Genomic DNA, 19,321 nt, shown 5'->3' with positions numbered 1-19,321 from the left:
TAGTCATGAAATACTGGTGTTTGGGAGATGCTGATCTATAAGATACAGTCTAAACTCTCAAGGATAAGTATCCTCCTCTTTTGTCTTCTACCTACCATGCTAGTTCAAGCTCCAACTATATTCAGCTGCCTAATTAGTGTAGTAATTATTTACCCTTTACAATTTTGCTCAAGGTCCATCTTCTCCATAAAGGCTTCCTGTTTGCTCCCTTCTCTTTATCATGAAAGGATGAATCTGGATTTTCTCTTTGCTATTCACTGTATCTCATTGGGCTGACATTTGGTCCTTTGTTGACAAAGTATTGATCTAAAACAACCACCTAAATAGTAGCTGTAATTTATGTTGGTAATTTTTTTCTCTATACCTTGAAATGGAACACATATATAAAATTGCATGTTGGTTCTTAATTTCTACTAAGAAGAAATACAATTAACTAACAAACTACAATTGACTCGAATAACTCAGGAGTTAGGGGTGCTGACCCACTGTGTAGTCAAAAATCTGCATATAACTTTTGCAGAAACTTAACTAATAAACTACCGTTCACTGGAAGCCTTACTGATAACATAAACACTCAATTTACACATAATTTCATATACTATATATATTATATACTGTATTTTTACAATAAAGCCAGAAAAAAGAAAACATGAAGAAAACCATAAGGAAGAGAAAATGTATTTACTATTCATTAAGAGGAAATGGATCATCATAAAGGTCTTCATCCTTATCATGTTGAGTAGGCTGAGGAAAAGGAGGAAGAGGAAGGGTTGGTTTGGTTGTCTCAGGAGTGGCAGAGGTGGCGGAAGAGGTGGAGGAGATAGAAGGGAGGCAAGAGAGGTAGGCACACTCATTTATAACATTTTTGAAAAAAAACCCATATATAAGTGGACTTTCACAGTTCAAACCCTTCTTGTTCAGTGGTCAACTGTATACTTATTTTTTTTTGTAATATCCTTAATTCCCTTGGACTTTCTTAACTTTAAAAATATCAAACATATACTTCTAAGGTCTTTAAAAATATAAAGTGGCATAAAAATACATGGTCTTACTAATAATATCTCTAATAACATTTAATTTTAAATTATGTAACTTAGGTCTGTAGGATAACAACTTTTACTAAATTGTGTATTATATCAAGTGTTTAGTGTTTAATTTTTTTATGAAGCAGGGAGCTATTTTTGTTGAGGACTTCATTTACTGACAGAATCATAAAACACAGCTCAGTAGATCTTGCTGATTAAATATAATACAACAATATTTTAAACTGTTTTGATATCTGAAACCAATGAAAATCACTCAACTCGTAGTGATGAGAAACACAGTTATAGTTAAATTATCCATATGTAGATATAAAATTGGAATTCATTTCTAGCCTCTAAATATGTACATATAATAGTAGCAGATGATTTAGATTCAACTCTCTAATTTCAGATTTATGTTTTGGTAATTTAGTTGACAATATGTAATGGATATAATTATCAAAGATGCAAAAGATGTGTTGTAAATCAGCTAATGAAGTACTAAAAGTCTTCAGTGTCATTACAAAATATCAATTTCTGGTTCTTGATGATTTTAAGAGCATAAAATACTTTTCTATTGTGATTAAAGGAAGTAAAATTATTTCTAACAGAATGAATGGCAGATGTGGAGCTATTCTTGCTGATGAAATGGGTTTAGGGAAAACATTGCAATGTATTTCGCTAATCTGGACCCTGCAGTGTCAGGGACCCTATGGAGGCAAGCCAGTAATAAAGAAGACACTAATTGTCACACCTGGAAGCTTGGTGACTAATTGGAAGAAAGAATTTCAAAAATGGCTAGGAAGTGAAAGGATCAAGATATTTACTGTTGATCAGGTAAGAAACTTAAAAGTTTAGCCTTAGTCATTTAAAAAAAATCTAGTTTTTCAAATCAGTAATTCAGTTTTTACTTGTTAACTCCCTAACCCTTTTGCAGAAAAATGGAGTCTTAGCTTACATTTTGGTTTTGAGTTGTTATGGACTGAATGTTTGTGTCCCCCAGATTCATATGTTGAAACCCTAACTTTCAGTATAGCAGTATTAGGAGGTGGGCTTGGGAGGTAATTAGGTTTAGATGAGGTCGTGAGGGTAGAGCCACGTGATGAGATTAGTGCCTCTGTAACAAGAGCAAGAGACACCAGAACTTCCTTTCTCTACCATGTGAGGATACAGTAAGAAAGCATTCTTCTGCAAGCCAGGAAGAGGGCTCTTACCAGAATCCAACCATGCTAGCACCCTGATCTTAGACTTTCCACCACAACTGTGAGAAATAAATGTCTGTTGTTTAAGCCACCCAATCTATGGTATTTTGTTTATAGCAGCCTCAGTTGACTAAGACAGAGTTAACATATTCCAATCCTTAATAAGTGACTGTCAGGAATAGGCTGCTTAAATTTGATTTCATATAGTTTCTGTTCCTGATTTTTAAAGTACTATCTTTTTTCCTTAGGACCACAAAGTTGAAGAATTCATCAAGTCTATATTTTACTCTGTTCTTATTATCAGTTATGAAATGTTACTTCGTTCCCTGGATCAAATTAAGAATATAAAATTTGATCTTCTAATCTGTGATGAGGGGCATCGTTTGAAGAACAGTGCCATTAAGACAACTACAGCCCTCATTAGCCTTTCTTGTGAGAAAAGAATAATTCTAACTGGTCAGTATTCAGTTTGGGGAAGATATTTTGGAATTTTTGCCTAGTGAACATACAGACTTGTACTATGATGCTTAACATTCAAATAACTGATGATGTTGGATGGAATTTATACTAATAAACCTGTGTTAATTAACTCTTGGTAGGATTCTGAATCTTCAAATCCATGTGTAATTTTCTGTGGCTCAGACTTTGGGGTTTTTTAGGAATAAACACAATGATATCATGATGAGGAATTTAGGAGATCAGACTGGATTGCTTGTGCTTGGTTCCCGAGTCTGACATAGCTGTACAACTTGGAGCAAATTATTTAGTGTCTCTGTGCCTCAGTTTTTTTTAATCTCTAAAATAGGGATGATAATACCATCTAACTTTGTAGAGTTCTCATGAGGGTCAGAGGAGTTAATCAATGTAAAGTTCTTGGGAAACTACCTGACACGTGGTAAGTGTTTAATATAAATATCAGTTATTTATAACTACCTGACATGTGGTAAGTTTAATATAAATATCAGTTATTTTTATATGTATATGCTACACATGCATGGTTTATTGTTGGACAAAGCTTCTGGACCCAACTGTCTGGAAAGGTGGAATGGATGGTAAATACGGGAATCCTCTTCTACCTTTTTATTTAAGGCCTAGACTGGAGTATGATCTAAGTAGCTCAATGTAGCTTTTCTTCCATATCTCGTCGTGGTCTTGTATGGCCCTTCCAATTTGCCATTGTGTCAGCAGAATAAAGAAGAGAATTGTATTCATTACTAATATTTACAATTCCCCTATTTTCTACTTGGGGCTCCATTTTCCCTACCATCTTCAGCCCTTTTGGAAGGAATGGTCAGGATATGATTATTCTTACTGTGTCATCATCATTTTTTTCCTTCATGTGTTGTTTATGCATGTCACAGCTCTCCTCTGAAGTTAAATGAGGAGAGAGAAGGAATATGACCAAAAACTTGTACCTCCTTCCTATACCGATAGGGTGGAAATATGTCCCAGAACAACAGAGAGGAGAAAACTCCTCCTCTTCTGTTCTTACTGTGTTGGGGTGGGGAAGATTATCCACCTTTAAGAAATTCCTTGTCATTTGACTTCCAATTTGTGTAGGAGGATTGTATTAACCATTATCAAAAGCGATTTTTAAAATGATCTGTACTTTAAAAAAATGATTTTGGGAAATGCTAAATGACCTTTTTATTTTTTGAATTTAATCACGATGATAAAGACAAAAGGACTAGGGTCAAATTTCATAGTTATACCCCCAAGATTTACTAGGTGCCCAATGAATGTTTGTCAATAATGGTGAAGTGGAAACCAAAGAATAGGAAAACTAGTGTTGAATATTTATAAAATGCCATTTTTAAAGGAAAAAATGAGTCAGGGAAATAGGAACCATAATCTGAATGATTTTCATATCTTTGGCTGTTTGAGAAGCTGAGTGGATTCATTATACTTGATTTCCAATGCTGCAGTTAAGATTTCTTTACTGGCCTTTGATCTTGAGATCACTGGAGCCAGAAAAGTAATGAAAAAAAAAAAAAAAAAGAGTTAGCTGCATTTAGTAACACTGAGTTAGAAGAGAAAAAGACTGTTCCTTCTTACTGCTTAAGATGGGGGTCAATATTGCTTAAAGAATAGTTGCAGATATAAAGTAAAAATGTTTAGCACTAGAGGGGAGGAGAAAAAGAAATAAAAAAGAAGAGTGAGAAATAAAATTTACTGAAAAGTACTGAAGATAAGAAATAAAAGTAGTTCCCTTCCTCACTTGAAAATCATAATTTTCTGTAGCAAAAATATATAGTTTTATTGATATTCTCAATGATAAGCAAATACTAATTTAACATTCCAAATTAAATTTAATCTGCAGTAGAAAATTGATCTAGGATTTCATTCAACAAGAATGTCTTGATAGCAACCAGTGAGATTGTTTCATTTGTGGCATTAGTATTGTCCTCTGTATCCTTTGTCAATCTTAGCTTGTTTCTGTTTTGCTGTCCTTATCACTCTTATCCCCTGAGCTATGAATTTAGGTAAAAACTAGCCCTAACTAACCTTCTTAATTTAGAAATACTGATAGTTGGTTTCTGTCTTCTTAGAATTGCCTGAATGAAGTCTTTGCTTTTATGGGCAAGATGTTTTACCCCAAGGTGATTTGTTCCTTATTATGAAAGTACATGTTTGTATAGGAGTAGGTACAGTGATATATACATGATAGGTGCTCAATAACTAAGAATCTAATGAAAATAATTTTGATTTTATTTCCTTGTATTATCTAGCCCGGTGCTGTGGAGTTAATATTTACTGGAAAATGGTTAGGATTCAGTTTGGTTGATAGAGGGGTATTAGTCTTCTAGCACTGCCATAGCAAAAGACCACAGACTAATCAACAGACATTTATTTTCTCACAGTTCTCGAGGCTGGAAGTCCAAGATCAAGAGGTCAGTAGGTTTGGTTTCTATTGAGGTCTCCCTACTTGGCTTGCAGACAGCTGCCTTCTCCCTATGTCCTCATGTACTCTATCCTCTTTGCAAATGTATTCGTGGAGTATTTCTCTCTCTTCTTATAAGGACACCAGTCATTTTGGATTAGGGCCCCATCCTTAGGACCTCATTTAACCTTAATTACCTTCTTAAAAGTCCTATCTCCAAAAATAGTCACATTGGGGGTTAGAGCGTCAACATAGGAATTTTAGGGAGATACAGTTCAGCCCACAATTAAGAGCTGAATGATTATTATAAAATCTTCGATGCCCTTTCATTATATCATAGAAAAGATAAATCTGAGTTTTGAAGCAAAATTCTTATTACAGACTGAAAATTTAAAAACACACATACTGCTATTGAATATTTAGAAACTAGAGAACAGAAATCATCCTCCAACCTCACCTTCTTAATTGTTAGCACCTGACATTTTATTATTTGTACATACACACAGAGAGCATACTTGCAAATTTTAAAATTCTTTACACGTACATACAAAACACATCTTTTTGCACATACACGTGTGTACATCAAAATATCTTTCATATAAACATTTTTCTATAATGCATAATCTTGAAAACTATTCTTACAATTTAAGATTAGGTTGTTTTTAATTCTTTACTGTTATAAATAATGTGGTGATGAATATCTACAAGCATATACTTTTTCTGTATAGATTCCTAGAAGTGGGCTTATAGGATTAAAAGGAAAAATATAAATGTATATAAAAAGCTCTCAGAGCTTTCTATGGAGGTTACAGGAGGATATAGATGTAGGTTATTGACAGTGTTGGGTTGGGTGGTAGATTTATTTCTTTAAAAAAACAAACAAACAAACCAAAAAACAAAGAAAAAGCTTTTTTTTTTGTAGGGATAGGGTGGAGGTAGGGAAGAGAAAGAGTCCTTTCATTTTCTCAGAAGTTTCTTTCCCATACTCTTGAAAATAGTCTTAGTAAGTACACCAACTTGACTTAAAAATCTTTAGTTTTTTCTTTTTTTCTTCTACAGGTTTTACCTAGTCTAGAATTACAGCACTGAAATAGCAAATGGGGGTCTAAATTACCACTAGAAAGCAATGTGACAAACTCTTACAATGATGCTATACTATACTATTGGTTCTCTCTTGTAGCCATATTCCCCTTATCATCTTTTTCCCCCCCTTCCTTACTCTTTTTTCCTTGTTCTTTTCTGCCCTAAATCCTTTTTACTATTCCCTTCTTGTGTTCTGCTTTTCTTCTTTTGTCCAGTTTTGCTCTTGCCTCTTCCCTTTGTATATCAGTTGGGATGATTTCAGATGCTGGTAACAGATGATCTGAATCAGATGTGCTTATTCCCCCATATAACTGGAAGTCTAAAGGTAGGGCAGGCTACAGCAACCCAATGTTGTCATCAAGGATTCTGGTTCTTTATGTCTTCTGCTCTGCCATATTTGGTGTTGGCTTCATCCTCAGGCTGGTAGCAAGTGACTACAGCAGTTCCAGACATCACAGCTAGATGTGATGATATCCAGAGGAGAACAGGACTGGCTCTTCTTGTTTCTCTAAATGTTTAAGAGTGAGGAAACTTTCCCCAAAGCCCCTCTGTGATGACTTCTCATGTCTCATTGGCTAGGATGAGTCACATGCTACTGATGGAACTTCTTGGTGCCCTTTCTAGCTCTCCTTTTCTGGGCTGTTGTATCTATCCTTTAGCTGCTGGTACTATTGATTAAACAACTTAGAACTACTTCCTTTTCTGGAGAATTATCTTTGATTGAATGACAGCTGTATTCTCCTCTATAGTTTGCAATCAATGATTGACTGATTTAGGGGTAAGCAGCAAATGGCAGCTCCCTTGCCTTAGAGTCATTTCAGGACCAGCATTATGGTGCAGTTTATGCTCTAGAGCTCCCTGTAATTTAGCTCAAGCTAAATTATAGCTGAGGCCATTCTTGCTTAGTTTCTTCCCCTACCATTTTCTGATTCCATTATTCCCTTTCTCCTGAGAGCGCTCCCTCTGTAAATCACGTGCAAACAAATCACTGTCTTAGGCTCTGCTTCCAGTGAACCCAGTATGAGACAAGAGCCCTTGCAAAGGAGGGGACAGAATTACTATGACTGACTTAATCGTTTGGGGTTTGATGAATGTCTGAAAGCCAACCACAGTGATCCTTCTACTGTTCTTTCTCTTCTTTCCTATACTCCCCAATCTTTGTCATCATCATGCATATTCTTTTAGAGGCTTAACTGAATATATACTAACATAAATGTATTTTTCCCAACTCTTTCAATGATGTGTCTAAAAATTTAAAACTGACTAGATGTGTTAAATTTAAAAAAATTAGCAATTGCTGGTCCAACCTGGGGGTGGGGAGGACCCATTAAGTTTTAGGGAGGTGATTATTAAATTCCTGGACATTAAAAAAATTATGTCATCTATCTTAATGAAATAAATGCATTTTTATTTACTTTACACATTATTTATATCTTTGGACAACATTTTCAAATCTCTTATTTGAAAGCCATCTAATATTACATTGTGCTGATTTATATGTTCTTTTGGCACTATTATAATTATTGAAACATGCTAATGTTTCTTTTAAAATTAGCCAAAAGCTATTGCATACTATATGTAATATATAGAAGGTATATGAATCCATTACAGTCTGTATTAACCCTCTGGGCAGTGAAGATCTTAATTTGATCTGATAACTTCGAAAGGTAGTAATAATAGGTGCCATTCAATGAGTGTCTACTGAGTGTCAGGCATTTTGCTGGGTACTTCATATCCATTGTCTCTACTTTTCATTATAATTATTCTGGGAATTTATTATCTTCATACATTTATAAATGAAAAAAAAATGCTGAGTTTAAAGGACTTAAGCAGTTTGTCCAAAGTCACACAGCTATAATAACAGTAAAATTACTAAAGTTATAGAACATTTATTATGCTCTAGGCACCATTCAAAGTATATTATATGGATTGACTACTTTGATCCTCAGAACCGTAGGAATGACTATTATTATCTGCATTTTACAGAAAATAAACTGGTGTAAATAACTTTCTCAGGGTCACTCAGGGAGTAAGTGATTCAGGTAGGATTTGAACCTAAGCAGTCAGACTCCACTGAACCTGCACTCAGTCACTATGCTATACTATTATGTAAGAATTTAGTATGCAGTTAAAACCAGAGTTAAAAGTTTATGTGGTGATTAATATGTTTTTAACTTGCTTTGACTGCTTTTTCTTAGTTTTAGGCAATTTGCTTGTATTTATTCCCTTTAGGGGAATATTCCCCTTTAGGGAATAAATTCCCCTTTAGGGAATAAATTTCTCCAAACTTCCATTGTGGTTTTGCTATAAACCTGAGATTGTCATTGTAAAGCACAAACTTGACCTTTTCCTCATTTTTGTCTCTCTTTAGGTACTCCAATTCAGAATGATCTGCAAGAATTTTTTGCATTAATTGATTTTGTAAATCCAGGAATATTAGGCTCTTTGTCATCTTATAGGAAAATATATGAAGAACCTATCATTTTATCAAGAGAACCTTCTGCTTCTGAGGTATAATTTACTCTAATAAATAAGTTTTTAAAAAGCTGTATGAGGAAATCATCCATAACTTCATATTATTTTGATTTAGAAAAATCAATAGTGTGAACTCTATTTTTCTCCACAATCCTTCGTTTCTTGCATTCCTTATTTTAGAATATGACATCACTTGTCTAAAATTCATGAATAGGAACTTCACAAAGAATTATGACAATAAACATACAAAAATGTTCATCCTTACTAGTTTTGAAAAAAGTAGAACAAAATAACCAAAGTGACTTTTGTACTTTTCTATTGGTGTGTGTTTGTTTATTTAGAGATGGTGTCACTCTGTGTTGCCCAGGCTGGCTTTGAACTCCTGGAGTATCCTTTTGCCTCAGCCTCCCAAGTAGCTGGGACTGCAGGTGTACACCACCTCCCCAACTTGGATTTACTAGTAGTAGCAAGTGTAGACAAGAGTCTCCTATTTGGAATGTAAACTGTTGGTTGGAATGTACATTGGGACAACTTGGGGAAAGTTTGGCAATGTATATCAAAAGCATTAAAATTGTGTATATCTTGTGGCCTGGCAATCTCCTTTTACGAATTTATTATAAAAAAATAGTACATTTATTTAAAAATTTAGCTGGCTGGGTGTGGTGGCTCATTCCTGTAATCCCAGCACTTTGGGAGGCTCAGGTGGGTGGATCACGAGGTCAAGAGATTGAGACCATCCTGGCCAACATGGTGAAACCCCGTCTCTACTAAAAATACAAAAATTAGCTGGGCATGGTGGCACATACCTATAGTCCCAGCTACTCAGGAGAATCACTTGAACCTGGGAGGCAGAGGTTGCAGTGAGCTGAGATAATGCCACTGCACTCTAGCCTGGCGACAGAGTGAAACTCCATCTCAAAAAAAAAAAAAAAAAACTAAAAAACTAAAAACATAGCTATAAGGTATAGGGTGACCTTATGTCTACCAAAAAAAAAAAAAAAAATCAGCCAGGTGTGGTGGCATGTGCCTGTGGTCCCAGCTACTCGGGAGGCTGAGGTGGGAGGATTGCTTGAGCCTGGGAGGTGGAGGTTGTAGTGAGCTGAGATCACATCATTGCACTCCAGCCCTGGGCGACAGAGTGAGACTGTGTTTCAAAAAAATAAAATGAAATAAAAACTTAGCTGTAAGGGTAAAAAATTAGAAACTGGCTGGGCACAGTGGTTCATGCTTGTAATCCCAGCACTTTGGGAGGCCGAGGCAAGTGGATCACTTGATGTCAGGAGTTTAAGATCAGCCTGGCCAACATGGTGAAACCCCGTCTTTACTAAAAATATAAAAATTAGCCAGATGTAGTGGTGTGTGCCTGTAATCCCAGCTACTCAGGAGGCCGAGGCAGGAGGTTCCCTTGAACCTGGGAGGTGGAGGTTGCAGTGAGCCAAGATCGTGCCACTGCACTCCAGCCTGGGTGATACAGCGGGACTCTGTCTCAAAAAAAACAACAAAAAAAAGAAGCAAACTAAAGGAAACACAAATGGGAAACAAACATTTTTAAAGGTAGGACAATGGTTAAATTATGGTCTACATGTTGTATACAGACTATATTTCATTGAATCTAAGATTCTGCCAATTATGGGATATATCATTATTTTGTTATTTAGGAGACTGTGACTTCACTTGATTAAGTGGTTATGCTAAACATATAAATAGATCATGGTTGGTTTTTCTGTCCCTATACTCATATTTTTTCTTTTAAAATCTGTTGGGAAGCAATGAGTAAATGGTTTATCATTATGAAATCTTTAATGTTCATTTTATGTGTATTTTTGTCTGTAACGCTTTCATTTAAGTCTGCTATTTTTCCATAGGAAGAAAAGGAGTTAGGAGAAAGAAGAGCAGCTGAACTTACTTGCCTCACTGGACTCTTTATCCTTAGAAGAACCCAAGAAATTATAAATAAATATCTCCCACCTAAAATAGAGAATGTCGTCTTTTGCCGACCAGGAGCACTACAGATTGAGCTTTATCGAAAGCTGTTAAATTCTCAGGTTGTCAGGTTCTGCCTTCAGGGGTTGTTGGAAAATAGTCCCCATCTAATATGTATAGGAGCTCTTAAAAAATTGTGCAATCACCCCTGCCTTTTGTTCAACTCTATAAAGGTAAGTGCATAGTATCTGAAACTGTGTCAGGGATATGAGGGTTCTATAGTATATGAATCTAAGAGGGCAGACAGGGCTAATTTCTGAGGTTGCATTTGTGGGTTTTCAAAAAGCTCTGCTGGCTACCTAGTATGGTTCTGCTGTAGAGCTTATCCAGCCTTTCACTTGTTCTTCAGAGCATGTCCACATTCCTAGAGCTGAAGTAGGGAAGAGATGAGTTTGAGGTACTGCCTTCTATAGTTTGTGCCCAATCCCCTTTGGTACCTTATCTAATACTTGGCCATGGTCTCCCTTCTTATTTTATGTTAATATAGTCTGTCAGTTTTGTTTGTTTGGTGCTGACAAATACAAAATTTGCCATTAAAAATAATTTATTTTTTTCTCATTTTGAAAATGATACATGATTGTGCATAAAATTTAGAAAATTCAGAAAATCACAAAGAAAATAAAGCTCAACCCATGGAAAATCACATTTTGGTATTAATAATATTAGCTAACAGTTATTAAGCACTAATTATATACAGGTTGAGCATTCCTAATCTGGAAATTAGAAATTCAAAATGCTCCAAAATTCGAAACCTTTTGAGTGCCAACATGACATCACAGGTGGGAAATTCCATACCTGACATCTTTGCTTTCTGATGTTAAGTGTGCACAGACTTTGTTTCATGCACAAAGTTATTAAAAATACTGTATAAAATTACCTTCAGGCTATGTGTATAAGGTATATATGAAATATAAATGAATTTCATGTTTAGACTTGCAGCCCATGCCCAAGATACATATATGCAAATATTCCAAAATCTGAAAATATGTGAAATATGAACCACTTCTGTTCCCAAGTATTTTGGATAAAGGATGGTCAACCTGTACCCATCACTAAGTGCTTTATTAATGTTATTTTATTATTTACAAAACTCTATGGAATAAGTACTATTATTACCATCCCCATTTTTTTGGTGAGGAAATAGGGGCTCATATATATGCATATATATATATATATATATATATATATATATATATATATATAAAATCTATCTATCTATCTATCTATCTATCTATCTATCTATCTATCTATAAAATCTTATTCTAGAGAAACTTAATGATGCTGTTTATTTGTTTATTTATTTATTTTTTGAGATGAAGTCTTGTTCTTGTCCCCCAGGCTGGAGTGCAATGGTGCGATCTTGGCTCACTGCAACCTCCATCTCCCCCGTTCAAGCGATTCTCCTGCCTCAGCCTCCCGAGTAGCTGGGATTACAGGCGCCTGCCACCACACCCAGCTAATTTTTGTATTTTTAGTAGAGACGGGGTTTCACCATGTTGGCCAGGCTGGTCTCGAACTCCTGACCTCAGGTGATCTGCCTGCCTCGACCTCCTAAAGTGCTGGGATTACAGGCTTGAGCCACCGCACCTAGCCCTTTTTATTTATTTTTTTAAAAAATATTTATTAAAAAAAATAGAGATGGGGTCTCACTCTATTGCCCAGGCTGGTCTCGAACTCCTGAGCTCAAGTGATCCTCCCACCTCAGCCTCCCAAAGTGCTGGGATTACAGGTGTGAACCACTGTGCCCAGCCGCAACTTAAGAAAAAAAACTGATTCTATATACAGTGATAAAAATCAAATCTTTTGGGCATGAAGCACAGTAAAAATAGCGAAAAATTTCTTCATTAAAAGGAAGAACTTATGATGGCCCAGAGTATACCAGTTAATTTAGAATATGTTTGTACATTCTTGAAGAAAGCAGCAGAGTGCTCTGAGTGTTTCTCCATTGTTGCCATGCAGTCACTAATAATAGGCATAGGATACTTCAAATAGGGTACATAATTTATAGTCTGACATTTATTCAGAAAAGCCTTTTCTCTAACTTCATAGCAAATAAGCATTGATATAAAAGGGCAGAAATGAGCCTTCTACATGTATAAGTAACCTTTAAGCAATGGCTTGTAACTATGTTTCTATTGAAACTAAATTGTTTCCCAAGTCCAATTAAGATGTTAGGTCTTTCTTTAGGAAATGTGAGTGGAATGTAACCAGTAACAATATCATAACTCATAATTGAAGTGTACATGGAGTCAGAAGAGATAGTGTCCCGATTAGCTTGATGTGAGAAGTCGAACTGGTAAATCTCTATGATGGAGATGCTGCATCAGGCTGTCACAGTATAAAGATATTATCTATTAGTCAATTATTAATTAGTGGTACATATTATAATATCCTGGGAAGCTCTTAAAATTACATTAGTCCAGGCCTCAACACATATGAATTAATTCAGTTTGTTTGAGAGTAGGACCCAGGCATGAGTATTTTTAAAAAAGCCTTCTCAAGTGATTCTAATACGTGTTCTTGGTTAAGAACTTGTGCATTAAGATCGTCCATCCTGGCCAGGGCGGTGGCTCACACCTATAATCCCAGCACTTTGAGAGGCTGAGGCGGGAGAATTGCTTGAGGCCAAGAGTTTGAGACCAGTCTGGGCAACGTAATGAGGCCCTGTCTCTTTAAAAAAAAAAAAAAAAAAAGATCACCCATCTCCCTGTACTCTGATTTAATATTCACCAGACACCTTCTGTTAGTGGTTTGACTTTCCCTGAGGACGTTCTTTCATAGGACAGAATGCATGTGCATAGAGTAATTGGTCTAAGTAGGCAGCTCTCATAGGTGAATAAATTTTCATTCTGACTTATTCAGTCTCTTAATTTGGTTAATATGAATAATTTCCCTAGATCTTAAGCATATTCAAGTTTCTGAAGATGAAGAACTGTATACTAGATCCTGGGCCTGTGGTCCTTTGATGATCTTTCCAAGTTGTAGGCAGAGCTAACCTAAAGCAGCCAGCAACTACTTCTTTCTCCTCATATGTCCCAGTGATAGAAATATTTTAGAGTTCCTAGTATTTTTAATCAAATGACTATACCTAAATATTGCTGTATTTTGACAGTAAGCCAAATTAAAATTAGTACTCTGTGCCCAGCATTTTTATACATTTCACATAGGATTCACTGCCCTTAAGGTGTTTCTAGTATTATTAAAGAGGGGATGCAACACACAGGAAAACATTTGTGAAGTACAAAAAAGTCATTCAATCTTGAACAACCCTGGGGTTAGGGGTGCTGACCCCTGTGTGTGCTGTTGAAAATCCCTTTATAACTTGTATGACTTTTGACTCCCCCAAAACTGAACTACGAATAGCCTGCTGTTGATCAGAAGCCTTACCAGTAACATAAAGTCAGTTCACACATATTTTGTATATTATATACTGTATTTTTACACTAAAGTAAAATGTTATTAAGAAAAGAATGAAGAAGAGAAAATATATTTATTATTCAGTAAGTGGAAGTAGATCCTCACAAAGCTCTTCATATTGAGTAGGCTAAGAGGAGAGGAGGCAGAGGAGGGGTTGGTCTTGTTGTCTCAGGGGTGGTGGCAGAGATGGGAGAAAATCTGCATATAAGTAGACTTGCGTAGTTCAAACCCATGTGTTCAAGGGTCAACTGCCTATCATTAACTGCTCAATTAGATAAAGTCAAAGCTGAAGTGTACTGTGTAACCATAAAGGTTAAAACTCCGTGCTAACAAAGGCTATGAATAATCAGGTATAATTTGCACTGGGTCCTCAAGTATTTATAGGATTGGGATAATTGAGCAGCAAAATGAAAAAGTATTCCAGACAAGGGGTTTAGGTTGAACAAAGTTTCAAAAACAGTGATAAATCTGGTAAATATGGGAGAGAGTTAAGAGACCTGCCAATCCTAGGAATTTAACCAAAAAAGTGATGTAGTCATGAATATCTCTGATCTCTAGTTACATGTTCACAGCTAGGCAGTTTTGGAGGGGGAATTTCAGAAGTGCTGATAATCACCTTGGAATAAATTTATTCTGCAACTATTGGTGAAATAAACAAAAAGTATTGTTGTAAGTAAGAATAAATTTCTCTGTTAATTTATTGCTGAAATTCTTCCTTCTTACAGAAGAAACTGGTAAGATTAAGTAAACGACAGTGCTTGTTTTTGGATGTAAATGTGTTGTATGAAGCCCACAATTCAGTAGAGAATACTAATAGGGAGGAAAGGAGAGAGGAAAAGAGAAAAAGATGTATCAAAGATGCAAAATGTTAGGGTTATGGAGAGGATGGATTTTGTATCACCATTTGCCCTTTATTTCCCTCTCCTTTCTTTGTCTGCTCCTACTTCCTGTAGTTACGTGTGGGAAATATTAATACTACACTCGCAGGGTGAAGGTAGCAGGCATCATGAGATTGCGTTAGAACTGCTGTGTAACTAACTCAGTAGAATGCATGTTACTTTTTTCAAAAATGATCAAATCATGACCTATAAAGATTTACCTAACAGTTTCTTGGACTTTTCAGATAGCTGTTAATCTTCACCTTTTTCCTTCCATAATTTTAGCATTTTCCCCTCCTAATTAAAAAAACAAACATGAGCCAGCATTAACAATCATCATTTTGAATAGGAAAAAGAATGTAGCTCAACTTGTGATAAAAATGAAGAAAAGAGTCTATACAAAGGCTTGCTAAGTGTGTTTCCTGCTGACTACAACCCTCTCCTGTTTACTGAAAAGGAGTCAGGAAAACTACAGGTGTTGTCCAAGCTCTTAGCGGTTATCCACGAACTTCGACCTACTGAAAAGTAAGATCGATTTAACAAACTTATAAGTGCTCATAGAGTTTTAGTTTGCACTATTTCTTTACTTCCTACTTCCCTTTTAAAATAAAACATTAAAAATATGTTGTTTTCTTCTTTGGAAATATGGTTAGCTTCCAGTATTTAATAAACTTGTAATTAACAATGTATCTATAAGTTTTAAGAAAAACTAAACATATGTATACTTTTAAAAACCTAGTGTTATTTTCTGATATATAATGCTTGTTTCTCAATTTTCTTCAGAATCCTTTCTTCTTTTACTGTTTCTTAAATATTGATACACCTTAGGATTTTCTCTTTAACTTTCTCACTCTTAACACATTTCCTGAGTACTGTACTCCCTGTACTTTAAACTATTGCACACACACATGCACACACACACACACACACACACAGACACGACCATACCATGTGGTCCAGTGTGTGTGTGTGATGACTCTCTCTCTCTCTATATATATATTTTATATCTTCTTGGATACCAAACGCATATAATATTGAAACAAATTTATATCTCTAGTTCAGTCCTCTCTTCTAATTTCTACATCTTTAAGTGTTGAATGGACATCTAAATCTATCTTGATGTCCTGTAGTACTTCAAACTTCCCAGGTCCAAAACCATGTGACAAAACCATCATTTTGTTATTGCAAGCCTCATCTTGTCCCATTATTCCTTGGTACCATAATGCAAGCAAAAACCCTGGAAATTATTATAGACTCACTTTTCTTCTTCATTTATCTCACAGTGTCAGTCACTAAATTCTATTGATTTTATTTTTTAATTTCAAGAATCCATCCTCATTTTTCTGGTACCAAGATTTTTGTTTTGATTCTTAAAATTACTGATTTGGGTTATGATGGGCTCTTATAAGCTACTTCCCTCTTACTTTCAGCCCCCTGACATACTCACCATTGCCCTGAATTATATTTCTAAAATATAAGTATGAACTCGTCACTCCTTTTCTTAAAAAATCATTTGAAGACTCCCACTTGTCTTCCAGAAATTTCTAAATTCTTTAGCACATTAGGCAAGACTCTTCATGATATGGTTAATGCCTCCTTTTCCAGCCTCATCTCTCATCACTCCTTCACACATACCACGTGGTCCAGTCATACCAAACCACCTGCAGAGCCTGTAATTTGCCCCACTTCTGCTCTGCTCTTACATGTTGCAGGTTTCTGTGCCTGGCTTACCTCTGCTTCTCATTCTTCTGGCCAACTTTTTCTCTTTGTTAAGCCACAGCTCAACAGACCAAGTGCAATTGCTTATACCTATAATCCCAGCACTCTGGGAGACCAAGGTGGGAGGATTGCTCGAGGCCAGGCATTGGAGGCCAGCCCGAGTGACAGAGTGAGACCCCTTTTTTACAAAATAACAACAACAACAACAAGACTCATCTCTCATGCTTTCTCCTATCTCAGATTGAGTTAGATTCCCCTCCTCTGTACTCTCATAGCATCCTGCACCCACCTCTAATGGAGCTCTTCTCACATGTTTTATTAGATAATATATGATATGTGCAAAAGGGCATGTGAGATGTATATATGCAGATTGTGACCCAGTTTAAGAGGGCAAACTTTCACTTTAGCTTCTATTCATATCTTATTATTATCTTATTTTTTTTTAACTGGATTTTTTTTTTCTCTCCTCTGAAGGGTGGGCGGGATAGGTGGTTGTTATTGGACAAAGGGTAATGAGTGAAAACAGTTTTAGAAGAAATGAGAAGAGATCCAGTTTGAATATAGGTGTGAGAATTTATCTTTGAAGATGTCATAGGGGAAAGTTTCCCTCTTGTGGCAAGAAGGAAGAAAGGAATGAAGAAAAATATAATGATTAAGAAAAATAAAAATAATATTTGGGGATTGAAGTTGGAGTGGTCTTTTCTCTTTATCTTGAGACAGGGTCTCACTCTGGGGCACAGGCCGGAGTGCAGTGGTATGACCTCGGCCCACTGCAGCCTTGACCTCCCAGGCCCAAGTGATCCTCCCACCTCAGCTTCCCATGTAGCTGGGATTACAGGAATGTGCTATCACACCCTGCTAATTTTTATATTTTTGTAGAGACGGGGTTTCACCATGTTGCCCAGGCTGGTCTCTTAACTCCTGAGTTCAAGCAATCTGCGTACCTCAGTCTCCCAAAGTGTTGAGATTATAGGTGTGATGGTCATTTTGACTCCTTGTGGGTCCCTAAGAAACCTAAACCCTGCCATGTTGCATTGAAGGAGAAGCTACACTTTCATAAGTGGCACAGGCTGGGTCTTTGTTCTGTTGCTTCACATTATCTGAAGAGATCGCCTTTTCTTTAAAAAAAAATTGTGGTAATATAGACATAACAGAGTTACCATTTTAACCATTTTTTTATGCATAATTCTGTAGTGTTAAGTACATTCACATTCTGGTGCAACCAATGTTCAGAACTCTTTGCATCTTGCAAACAAAACTGAAATACTATATCTATTAAATACCAACTCCTTATTTTCCCCTCCCTTAACACCTGGACTACCCTTCTACTCTCTGACTGTGACTATTCTAGATGCCTCATATAAATGGAATCATATAGCTTTTTTTCTTTATGTTACTGACCAATTTCACTTAACATAATGTCCTCCAGGTTTATCCATGTTGTAGCATGTGTCAGAATTTCCTTCCTTTTTAAGGCTAAATAATATTCCATTGTATGTATATACCACTACTTATGAACAACTTGGGTTGTCTCTACTTTTTGGCTTTTGTGAATAATGTTGCTGTGAACATGGGTGTGCAAATAACTTTTCAAAACCCTGCTTTAAATTCTTTTTTTTTGAATGTATAGATATATTTTTATTATACTTTAAGTTCTAGGGTAACATGTGCACAACGTGCAGGTTTGTTACATATGTATACATGTGCCATGTTGGTTTGCTGCACCCATTAAATTCTTTTGGATATAAATCCAGAAGTGGAATTGTTGGGTCATATGGTAATTCTATTTTTAATATTTTGAAGTACTGCTATACTGTTTTTCATAGAGGACTGCACCATTTTCATTTCCACCAACAGTGCACAGGGTTCAAATTTCTCTATCTCCTTACCAACTTTGTTACTTTCTATTTTTTTGATAACAGTCATCCTAGTGGGTGGGAGGTGGGATATCATTGTAGTTTTGATTTGCATTTCTCTAATGATTAGTGATATTGAGCACCTTTTAATGTGCTTTTTGGCCATCTTATCCTTGGGAATCCCCATCCTATCCTCGGGAATACATTCCAAGACCAGGAATGGATGCCTGAAACCACAGATACTACCAAGCCCTATATGGATTGTTTTTTTCATGTACATACATGCCAGTGATAAAGTTATAAATTAGGCACAGTAAGAGATTAACAACAATAACTAATAATAAAATAGAACAATCATAACAGTATACTGTAGTGAAAGTTATGTGAATGTGCATTCTCTCTCTCTTTCTCAAAATACCTTACTGTGTGTAATATTTTTGAACTGAGGTTGACCTCAGGTAACTGAAACAGTGGAAAGCAGATCTGCAGATAACGGGGTACCACTGTGGTCTCTAGGTGGCTCTGTATTTTCTTTGTCTTTCCTCTGTGAGTCCTCTGACTTCCTGCTACAATTTGAACTGATCTCTAATCTTGCTACATAGCTGTCATCCTGGGACTTTTTTTCTTTTTGAGATGGAGTCTCGCTCTGTTGCCCAAGCTGGAGTGCAGTGGCGTGATCTCAGCTCACTCCAACCTCTGCTTCCTGGGTTCAAGCGATTCTCGTGCTTTGGCCTCCTGAGTAGCTGGGATTACAGGCGGATGCTAATTTTTTTATTTTTAGTGGAGATGGAGTTTCACCATGTTG

At 36.1% G+C, this 19,321-nt stretch overlaps 1 protein-coding gene across 3 annotated transcripts in view; it reads left to right on the top strand.

The window, feature by feature from the left end:
- RAD54B (RAD54 homolog B) overlaps positions 1-19,321 on the top strand; it is a 111,135-nt gene that overhangs the window by 71,799 nt on the left and 20,015 nt on the right. For all 3 annotated transcript variants that reach the window (XM_063643454.1, XM_055286778.2, XM_063643453.1), the window contains exons 7-11: positions 1,634-1,859; positions 2,473-2,680; positions 8,560-8,699; positions 10,529-10,819; positions 15,291-15,466. In XM_063643454.1, the coding sequence (XP_063499524.1) occupies positions 1,634-1,859; positions 2,473-2,680; positions 8,560-8,699; positions 10,529-10,819; positions 15,291-15,466 (1,041 nt within the window). The remainder of the gene's footprint in view (positions 1-1,633; positions 1,860-2,472; positions 2,681-8,559; positions 8,700-10,528; positions 10,820-15,290; positions 15,467-19,321) is intronic.

Source organism: Symphalangus syndactylus, chromosome 7 (assembly GCF_028878055.3).
Source record: "Symphalangus syndactylus isolate Jambi chromosome 7, NHGRI_mSymSyn1-v2.1_pri, whole genome shotgun sequence".
NCBI classification, from domain to species: Eukaryota; Metazoa; Chordata; class Mammalia; order Primates; family Hylobatidae; genus Symphalangus; species Symphalangus syndactylus.
The sequence above is the reverse complement of the archived record's forward strand: the minus strand, read 5'-3'. Positions and strand labels throughout refer to the sequence as shown.